This window comes from Nannobrachium achirus, assembly GCF_963921795.1.
Source record: "Nannobrachium achirus genome assembly, chromosome: 10".
Taxonomy (NCBI): Eukaryota; Metazoa; Chordata; class Actinopteri; order Myctophiformes; family Myctophidae; genus Nannobrachium; species Nannobrachium achirus.
In genome coordinates this window covers 67,077,830-67,089,949 of record NC_137819.1, presented here as the reverse complement: position 1 = coordinate 67,089,949, position 12,120 = coordinate 67,077,830, and the positions used below count along the sequence as shown (strand labels likewise).

General features: G+C 36.9%; 1 protein-coding gene across 1 annotated transcript in view; it reads left to right on the top strand.

Annotated features, from left to right (window-relative positions):
- Positions 1 to 12,120, top strand: part of nkiras1 (NFKB inhibitor interacting Ras-like 1) — a 62,607-nt gene that overhangs the window by 44,002 nt on the left and 6,485 nt on the right. The window contains exons 3-4 of the mRNA XM_080735997.1: positions 10,655 to 10,896; positions 11,510 to 11,617. Of these exons, the coding sequence (XP_080592123.1) occupies positions 10,655 to 10,896; positions 11,510 to 11,617 (350 nt within the window). The remainder of the gene's footprint in view (positions 1 to 10,654; positions 10,897 to 11,509; positions 11,618 to 12,120) is intronic.

The window sequence follows — 12,120 nt, the reverse complement described above, 5'->3', positions numbered from 1 at the left end:
CAGTACAGTAATAACAGAACAGGATGAATGATGCTTCAGTACAGTAATAACAGAACAGGATGAATGATGCTTCAGTACAGTAATAACAGAACAGGTTGAATGATGCTTCAGTACAGTAATAACATAACAGGTTGAATGATGCTTCAGTACAGTAATAACATAACAGGATGAATGATGCTTCAGTACAGTAATAACAGAACAGGATGAATGATGCTTCAGTACAGTAATAACAGAACAGGTTGAATGATGCTTCAGTACAGTAATAACAGAACAGGATGAATGATGCTTCAGTACAGTAATAACATAACAGGTTGAATGATGCTTCAGTACAGTAATAACAGAACAGGATGAATGATGCTTCAGTACAGTAATAACAGAACAGGATGAATGATGCTTCAGTACAGTAATAACAGAACAGGATGAATGATGCTTCAGTACAGTAATAACATAACAGGTTGAATGATGCTTCAGTACAGTAATAACAGAACAGGATGAATGATGCTTCAGTACAGTAATAACATAACAGGATGAATGATGCTTCAGTACAGTAATAACAGAACAGGTTGAATGATGCTTCAGTACAGTAATAACAGAACAGGTTGAATGATGCTTCAGTACAGTAATAACATAACAGGATGAATGATGCTTCAGTACAGTAATAACAGAACAGGTTGAATGATGCTTCAGTACAGTAATAACAGAACAGGTTGAATGATGCTTCAGTACAGTAATAACAGAACAGGTTGAATGATGCTTCAGTACAGTAATAACAGAACAGGATGAATGATGCTTCAGTACAGTAATAACAGAACAGGATGAATGATGCTTCAGTACAGTAATAACAGAACAGGTTGAATGATGCTTCAGTACAGTAATAACATAACAGGTTGAATGATGCTTCAGTACAGTAATAACAGAACAGGATGAATGATGCTTCAGTACAGTAATAACAGAACAGGTTGAATGATGCTTCAGTACAGTAATAACAGAACAGGATGAATGATGCTTCAGTACAGTAATAACATAACAGGTTGAATGATGCTTCAGTACAGTAATAACAGAACAGGATGAATGATGCTTCAGTACAGTAATAACAGAACAGGATGAATGATGCTTCAGTACAGTAATAACAGAACAGGATGAATGATGCTTCAGTACAGTAATAACAGAACAGGATGAATGATGCTTCAGTACAGTAATAACAGAACATGATGAATGATGCTTCAGTACAGTAATAACAGAACAGGATGAATGATGCTTCAGTACAGTAATAACAGAACAGGATGAATGATGCTTCAGTACAGTAATAACAGAACAGGATGAATGATGCTTCAGTACAGTAATAACATAACAGGTTGAATGATGCTTCAGTACAGTAATAACAGAACAGGATGAATGATGCTTCAGTACAGTAATAACAGAACAGGTTGAATAATGCTTCAGTACAGTAATAACAGAACAGGATGAATGATGCTTCAGTACAGTAATAACAGAACAGGATGAATGATGCTTCAGTACAGTAATAACAGAACAGGTTGAATGATGCTTCAGTACAGTAATAACAGAACAGGTTGAATGATGCTTCAGTACAGTAATAACAGAAGATGATGAATGATGCTTCAGTACAGTAATAACAGAACAGGATGAATGATGCTTCAGTACAGTAATAACAGAACAGGATGAATGATGCTTCAGTACAGTAATAACAGAACAGGTTGAATGATGCTTCAGTACAGTAATAACAGAACAGGATGAATGATGCTTCAGTACAGTAATAACAGAACAGGTTGAATGATGCTTCAGTACAGTAATAACAGAACAGGATGAATGATGCTTCAGTACAGTAATAACATAACAGGTTGAATGATGCTTCAGTACAGTAATAACAGAACAGGATGAATGATGCTTCAGTACAGTAATAACAGAACAGGATGAATGATGCTTCAGTACAGTAATAACAGAACAGGTTGAATGATGCTTCAGTACAGTAATAACAGAACAGGTTGAATGATGCTTCAGTACAGTAATAACAGAAGATGATGAATGATGCTTCAGTACAGTAATAACAGAACAGGATGAATGATGCTTCAGTACAGTAATAACAGAACAGGATGAATGATGCTTCAGTACAGTAATAACAGAACAGGTTGAATGATGCTTCAGTACAGTAATAACAGAACAGGATGAATGATGCTTCAGTACAGTAATAACATAACAGGTTGAATGATGCTTCAGTACAGTAATAACAGAACAGGATGAATGATGCTTCAGTACAGTAATAACAGAACAGGATGAATGATGCTTCAGTACAGTAATAACAGAACAGGTTGAATGATGCTTCAGTACAGTAATAACAGAACAGGTTGAATGATGCTTCAGTACAGTAATAACAGAACAGGATGAATGATGCTTCAGTACAGTAATAACAGAACAGGATGAATGATGCTTCAGTACAGTAATAACAGAACAGGTTGAATGATACTTCAGTACAGTAATAACAGAACAGGATGAATGATGCTTCAGTACAGTAATAACAGAACAGGATGAATGATGCTTCAGTACAGTAATAACAGAACAGGATGAATGATGCTTCAGTACAGTAATAACAGAACAGGTTGAATGATGCTTCAGTACAGTAATAACAGAACAGGTTGAATGATGCTTCAGTACAGTAATAACAGAAGATGATGAATGATGCTTCAGTACAGTAATAACAGAACAGGATGAATGATGCTTCAGTACAGTAATAACAGAACAGGTTGAATGATGCTTCAGTACAGTAATAACAGAACAGGATGAATGATGCTTCAGTACAGTAATAACAGAACAGGATGAATGATGCTTCAGTACAGTAATAACAGAACAGGATGAATGATGCTTCAGTACAGTAATAACAGAACAGGATGAATGATGCTTCAGTACAGTAATAACAGAACAGGATGAATGATGCTTCAGTACAGTAATAACAGAACAGGTTGAATGATGCTTCAGTACAGTAATAACAGAACAGGTTGAATGATGCTTCAGTACAGTAATAACAGAAGATGATGAATGATGCTTCAGTACAGTAATAACAGAACAGGATGAATGATGCTTCAGTACAGTAATAACAGAACAGGTTGAATGATGCTTCAGTACAGTAATAACAGAACAGGATGAATGATGCTTCAGTACAGTAATAACAGATCAGGATGAATGATGCTTCAGTACAGTAATAACAGAACAGGATGAATGATGCTTCAGTACAGTAATAACAGATCAGGATGAATGATGCTTCAGTACAGTAATAACAGAACAGGATGAATGATGCTTCAGTACAGTAATAACAGAACAGGATGAATGATGCTTCAGTACAGTAATAACAGAACAGGATGAATGATGCTTCAGTACAGTAATAACAGAACAGGTTGAATGATACTTCAGTACAGTAATAACAGAACAGGTTGAATGATGCTTCAGTACAGTAATAACAGAACAGGATGAATGATGCTTCAGTACAGTAATAACAGAACAGGTTGAATAATGCTTCAGTACAGTAATAACAGAACAGGTTGAATAATGCTTCAGTACAGTAATAACAGAACAGGATGAATGATGCTTCAGTACAGTAATAACAGAACAGGTTGAATAATGCTTCAGTACAGTAATAACAGAACAGGATGAATGATGCTTCAGTACAGTAATAACAGAACAGGTTGAATGATGCTTCAGTACAGTAATAACAGAACAGGTTGAATGATGCTTCAGTACAGTAATAACAGAACAGGTTGAATAATGCTTCAGTACAGTAATAACAGAACAGGATGAATGATGCTTCAGTACAGTAATAACAGAACAGGTTGAATGATGCTTCAGTACAGTAATAACAGAACAGGATGAATGATGCTTCAGTACAGTAATAACAGAACAGGATGAATGATGCTTCAGTACAGTAATAACAGAACAGGTTGAATGATGCTTCAGTACAGTAATAACATAACAGGATGAATGATGCTTCAGTACAGTAATAACATAACAGGATGAATGATGCTTCAGTACAGTAATAACAGAACAGGATGAATGATACTTCAGTACAGTAATAACATAACAGGATGAATGATGCTTCAGTACAGTAATAACAGAACAGGATGAATGATGCTTCAGTACAGTAATAACATAACAGGTTGAATGATGCTTCAGTACAGTAATAACATAACAGGATGAATGATGCTTCAGTACAGTAATAACAGAACAGGATGAATGATGCTTCAGTACAGTAATAACAGAACAGGATGAATGATACTTCAGTACAGTAATAACAGAACAGGTTGAATGATGCTTCAGTACAGTAATAACAGAACAGGATGAATGATGCTTCAGTACAGTAATAACAGAACAGGATGAATGATACTTCAGTACAGTAATAACAGAACAGGTTGAATGATGCTTCAGTACAGTAATAACAGAACAGGATGAATGATGCTTCAGTACAGTAATAACAGAACAGGTTGAATGATGCTTCAGTACAGTAATAACATAACAGGATGAATGATACTTCAGTACAGTAATAACAGAACAGGATGAATAATGCTTCAGTACAGTAATAACAGAACAGGATGAATGATGCTTCAGTACAGTAATAACAGAACAGGATGAATGATGCTTCAGTACAGTAATAACAGAACAGGTTGAATGATACTTCAGTACAGTAATAACAGAACAGGATGAATGATGCTTCAGTACAGTAATAACAGAACAGGTTGAATGATGCTTCAGTACAGTAATAACAGAACAGGATGAATGATGCTTCAGTACAGTAATAACATAACAGGATGAATGATACTTCAGTACAGTAATAACAGAACAGGATGAATGATGCTTCAGTACAGTAATAACAGAACAGGATGAATGATGCTTCAGTACAGTAATAACAGAACAGGTTGAATGATGCTTCAGTACAGTAATAACAGAACAGGATGAATGATGCTTCAGTACAGTAATAACAGAACAGGATGAATGATGCTTCAGTACAGTAATAACAGAACAGGTTGAATGATGCTTCAGTACAGTAATAACATAACAGGTTGAATGATGCTTCAGTACAGTAATAACAGAACAGGATGAATGATACTTCAGTACAGTAATAACATAACAGGATGAATGATGCTTCAGTACAGTAATAACAGAACAGGTTGAATGATGCTTCAGTACAGTAATAACAGAACAGGATGAATGATGCTTCAGTACAGTAATAACAGAACAGGATGAATGATGCTTCAGTACAGTAATAACAGAACAGGATGAATGATGCTTCAGTACAGTAATAACAGAACATGATGAATGATGCTTCAGTACAGTAATAACAGAACAGGATGAATGATGCTTCAGTACAGTAATAACAGAACATGATGAATGATGCTTCAGTACAGTAATAACAGAACAGGATGAATGATGCTTCAGTACAGTAATAACAGAACATGATGAATGATGCTTCAGTACAGTAATAACAGAACAGGATGAATGATGCTTCAGTACAGTAATAACAGAACAGGATGAATGATGCTTCAGTACAGTAATAACAGAACAGGATGAATGATGCTTCAGTACAGTAATAACAGAACAGGTTGAATGATACTTCAGTACAGTAATAACAGAACAGGTTGAATGATGCTTCAGTACAGTAATAACAGAACAGGATGAATGATGCTTCAGTACAGTAATAACAGAACAGGATGAATGATGCTTCAGTACAGTAATAACAGAACAGGATGAATGATGCTTCAGTACAGTAATAACAGAACAGGATGAATGATGCTTCAGTACAGTAATAACAGAACAGGATGAATGATGCTTCAGTACAGTAATAACAGAACAGGATGAATGATGCTTCAGTACAGTAATAACAGAACAGGTTGAATGATACTTCAGTACAGTAATAACAGAACAGGTTGAATGATGCTTCAGTACAGTAATAACAGAACAGGATGAATGATGCTTCAGTACAGTAATAACAGAACAGGATGAATGATGCTTCAGTACAGTAATAACAGAACAGGTTGAATGATGCTTCAGTACAGTAATAACAGAACAGGATGAATGATGCTTCAGTACAGTAATAACAGAACAGGATGAATGATGCTTCAGTACAGTAATAACAGAACAGGTTGAATGATGCTTCAGTACAGTAATAACAGAACAGGTTGAATGATGCTTCAGTACAGTAATAACAGAACAGGATGAATGATGCTTCAGTACAGTAATAACAGAACATGATGAATGATGCTTCAGTACAGTAATAACAGAACAGGTTGAATGATGCTTCAGTACAGTAATAACAGAACAGGTTGAATAATGCTTCAGTACAGTAATAACAGAACAGGTTGAATGATGCTTCAGTACAGTAATAACAGAACAGGTTGAATGATGCTTCAGTACAGTAATAACAGAACAGGATGAATGATGCTTCAGTACAGTAATAACAGAACAGGATGAATGATGCTTCAGTACAGTAATAACAGAACAGGATGAATGATGCTTCAGTACAGTAATAACAGAACAGGATGAATGATGCTTCAGTACAGTAATAACAGAACAGGTTGAATGATGCTTCAGTACAGTAATAACAGAACAGGTTGAATGATGCTTCAGTACAGTAATAACAGAACAGGTTGAATAATGCTTCAGTACAGTAATAACAGAACAGGTTGAATGATGCTTCAGTACAGTAATAACAGAACAGGTTGAATAATGCTTCAGTACAGTAATAACAGAACAGGTTGAATGATGCTTCAGTACAGTAATAACAGAACAGGTTGAATGATGCTTCAGTACAGTAATAACAGAACAGGTTGAATGATGCTTCAGTACAGTAATAACAGAACAGGATGAATGATGCTTCAGTACAGTAATAACAGAACAGGATGAATGATGCTTCAGTACAGTAATAACAGAACAGGTTGAATGATGCTTCAGTACAGTAATAACAGAACAGGTTGAATGATGCTTCAGTACAGTAATAACAGAACAGGTTGAATGATGCTTCAGTACAGTAATAACAGAACAGGTTGAATGATGCTTCAGTACAGTAATAACAGAACAGGATGAATGATGCTTCAGTACAGTAATAACAGAACAGGTTGAATGATGCTTCAGTACAGTAATAACAGAACAGGTTGAATGATGCTTCAGTACAGTAATAACAGAACAGGATGAATGATACTTCAGTACAGTAATAACAGAACAGGTTGAATGATACTTCAGTACAGTAATAACAGAACAGGATGAATGATGCTTCAGTACAGTAATAACAGAACAGGTTGAATGATGCTTCAGTACAGTAATAACAGAACAGGATGAATGATGCTTCAGTACAGTAATAACAGAACAGGTTGAATAATGCTTCAGTACAGTAATAACAGAACAGGATGAATGATGCTTCAGTACAGTAATAACAGAACAGGTTGAATGATGCTTCAGTACAGTAATAACAGAACAGGATGAATGATGCTTCAGTACAGTAATAACAGAACAGGATGAATGATGCTTCAGTACAGTAATAACAGAACAGGTTGAATAATGCTTCAGTACAGTAATAACAGAACAGGATGAATGATGCTTCAGTACAGTAATAACAGAACAGGTTGAATGATGCTTCAGTACAGTAATAACAGAACAGGATGAATGATGCTTCAGTACAGTAATAACATAACAGGATGAATGATGCTTCAGTACAGTAATAACAGAACAGGATGAATGATGCTTCAGTACAGTAATAACAGAACAGGATGAATGATGCTTCAGTACAGTAATAACATAACAGGATGAATGATGCTTCAGTACAGTAATAACAGAACAGGATGAATGATGCTTCAGTACAGTAATAACAGAACAGGTTGAATGATGCTTCAGTACAGTAATAACAGAACAGGTTGAATGATGCTTCAGTACAGTAATAACAGAACAGGTTGAATAATGCTTCAGTACAGTAATAACAGAACAGGTTGAATGATGCTTCAGTACAGTAATAACAGAACAGGTTGAATAATGCTTCAGTACAGTAATAACAGAACAGGTTGAATGATGCTTCAGTACAGTAATAACAGAACAGGTTGAATGATGCTTCAGTACAGTAATAACAGAACAGGATGAATGATACTTCAGTACAGTAATAACAGAACAGGTTGAATGATGCTTCAGTACAGTAATAACAGAACAGGTTGAATGATGCTTCAGTACAGTAATAACAGAACAGGTTGAATGATGCTTCAGTACAGTAATAACAGAACAGGTTGAATGATGCTTCAGTACAGTAATAACAGAACAGGTTGAATGATGCTTCAGTACAGTAATAACAGAACAGGATGAATGATGCTTCAGTACAGTAATAACAGAACAGGATGAATGATGCTTCAGTACAGTAATAACAGAACAGGATGAATGATGCTTCAGTACAGTAATAACAGAACAGGTTGAATGATGCTTCAGTACAGTAATAACAGAACAGGATGAATGATGCTTCAGTACAGTAATAACAGAACAGGATGAATGATGCTTCAGTACAGTAATAACAGAACAGGATGAATGATGCTTCAGTACAGTAATAACATAACAGGTTGAATGATGCTTCAGTACAGTAATAACAGAACAGGATGAATGATGCTTCAGTACAGTAATAACAGAACAGGATGAATGATGCTTCAGTACAGTAATAACAGAACAGGTTGAATGATGCTTCAGTACAGTAATAACAGAACAGGTTGAATGATGCTTCAGTACAGTAATAACAGAACAGGTTGAATGATGCTTCAGTACAGTAATAACAGAACAGGATGAATGATGCTTCAGTACAGTAATAACAGAACAGGATGAATGATGCTTCAGTACAGTAATAACAGAACAGGTTGAATGATGCTTCAGTACAGTAATAACAGAACAGGATGAATGATGCTTCAGTACAGTAATAACAGAACAGGTTGAATGATGCTTCAGTACAGTAATAACAGAACAGGTTGAATGATGCTTCAGTACAGTAATAACAGAAGATGAGGGGCAACAGATTAGGATCTTAATTCACGGATTACATGAAGTCTCAACATTGACACAGTGGAGGATGATCACTGGCTCACTGGCATAAGAGAGAGAGAGAGAGGATTTCTGCTTTAATTTGTCATGAAATTATCCTACTTACAACTCTACACTCCTTCAAACTCTGAACTGTGGATGGCTTATTGTTCTAATGATGAGTCAAATGATCATTATAACAATATCCTGATGTGAGAGAACATAATTCAAGAGTGAAAAGTGAAAAGACAATATTCATGGACAATCACATGTTGGAACTATTGTATTTTAATGTGGTGTCATTAACTCACTGAAATGCCAGATTTATTTAACACAAAAAGCCATGAATGGCAGAATGTTTCAGATTGTCCTTACATTTTTAGAAGTTGTCACAGCATTATCCATCTCAAGTAAGATATTACTATATCTTATTGATGGTCTCAAATATGCCCATGGAGGCCTTGAATCCAGGAAAAAAATCATGTCCTGTTTTGGTAATCCTATGCAAAGCTAGATGGTTTTGAATGAAGGCTGCTTCAGAGTGTGTTTACAACAGAGTGAATGACAGCTCACACATACAGTATACACACGATCCACAGCCCTCAGAGGAACAGAGTCAAAGCCTAGTGCATGGCTTAGTGAACAGTGCCCCCCAGTGGGCAAAAGAAGAACATCTGTCAACATGTCCACTCACTGAGTAAAATAAAAACATGTAAATTCATTTCAAAAAGGTTGCAACCCCTGATGGAATGTGTTGATCAAACCTAACCCTAACCCTAACCCTAACCCCTGATGGAATGTGTTGATCAAACCTAAGTCTTTATTGTCCACAGTGAGTCCAAGATTAGTGTTAATTGTATGAGCCTTATCTTAGTCCAGTTTCAATCGCCCTTGTTAGTTTTCATCACATTTAGTCAACCTCATCCTGTCTTTATTTAGTTTAGTTTTCATCACATTTAGTCAACCTCCTCCTGTCTTTATTTAGTTTCAGTCGACTAAAAGTCGAGCCTTTTAGTCTTTATCTTAGTCCAAGACAGCCTAATTTTAGTTAGGGTTAGGGGCTAGTTTTAGTTGACAAAAACTGTTGACATTTTAGTCAGTGATTGTAGTTCAACCAACCCAGTTCAGCAGGCTACAACAAGACAACACCTGCTTATCCCAGTACAGCCTAACATTAGCCATGTTTCCATAAACGTATTCCAATTAGGGAAGCGAATGATCAGAAATGCGTATTAAGACAAAGCAAATTTAGCCCGTTTCCATTTGCGGGTGTCATTCGAATTAGCGACGGTCGCATGGGTTGACAGAGTGCTCATCCTGCAAGTTTCAGCGTCCTCTGGAAGGTGGCCGATCTGCAAGCTCACAGCGCGGCGCGGAGACACCGATGTGAGCTGCTGTGAGCTTGTAGATCGGACAGTTTTGGCACGCAACACCGTGTGATGAGGAAGGGTTAGCCACGGATGGCTTGACTCCGGGAGGTGAAAACGGGAGGAATTTACACACAGTCCGTGTCACTCCGTGTAAGAAACAACTCTCTCTCAGGCTCGTGTCCATAAAAGGTGTTTCCTCTCTCTCAGGCTCATGTCAATAAAAGGTGTTTCCTCTCTCCTCTCAGGCTCCTCCTCCTGTGAGACCCAGGAAGACGTGTACGTGGCGTCGGTGGAGACGGACCGCGGTGTGAAGGAGCAGTTACGTCTTTATGACACCAGGGGGCTGGGAGAGGGTCTGGAGCTGCCCCGACACTACCTGTCTGTAGCCGACGGCTTCGTTCTGGTCTACAGCGTAGACAGCAAGGAGTCCTTTAACACCGTGGACAGTCTGAAGAAGGATATAGACCGTTCTAGAGACAAGAAAGAGGTAATATAATATATATATATATATACTGTAATACCTGTATGTAGCTTCGTTCTGGTCTACAGCGTAGACAGCAGGGAGAGTTTTAACACCGTGGACAGTCTGAAGAAGGATATAGACCGTTCTAGAGACAAGAAAGAGGTAATATAATATATATATATATACATATACATATAATATAATATATATATACTGTAATACAAGGAGTCCTTTAACACCGTGGACAGTCTGAAGAAGGATATAGACCGCTCTAGAGATAAGAAAGAGGTGAGACCATAGACTTATATTTAATACAATAATACATAGCGTTATATATAATATAATATAATATAATATAATATAATATATACATATAATAATACATACAGTTATATATAATATAATAATACTCTCTGAAGGACATGGACCGCTCTATAGACAAGAAGGAGGTGAGACACCTTTCTGTGTGGAGTTGCATGTTCTCCCCGTGTCTCCTAGGGCAGTGGTTCTTCTCAACCTTTCACATGTCAAGGACTGTGTACACAATCTCTCTCTCTCTAGGTAATGGTCATAGTACAGACCTGTTGTCATGGTTACAGTATTAATATTAATAATAGTTATTGTCTCTGTCTCCTAGGTAACCGTCATCGTATTGGGTAATAAAACAGACCTGTCATCAGATCGTCAGGTGGACCAGGAAGCTGCTCAGCTGTGGGCCAGAGGAGAGAAGGTCAAACTGTGGGAGGTGAGTAGTCTGGGGTAGCCAGACAACTATTCCACAATCTCTGAATGCTATATAGAGTCTGGAACGGCAGCTCCCGAACGGCGAGTATCGGAAGTAGCCACTGCTGCACTGAACTGTAGTCCCATTGGAAACATAACAGAATCACACTAGCACAGACAGAGTCATTCTAATGAACTGTAGTCCAATTGGAACATAACAGAAACAACCTTTGAAAACATCATGGAAGTAACACCAACAACACCAGAGAAAGACGAAATAAAGCCCCCAGAAATGTTGAAAGGAGACATAACGCTTCCAGTAGGACATGTTATTGTTACTGCACCAAGGGAGCGGTTGCGTCACATCCGCTTTATCTCGCACTCATTGTTTCTTTAATATCTGTTTATTTCAAATTTTCAGTTTTCTTTTTCTTAATTACAGGCATATCTATTATAGACAAATGTTTACAAAATGTACAGATACAAATACAATCATCTACTTCAAAAAGAACAGACAACTACAGA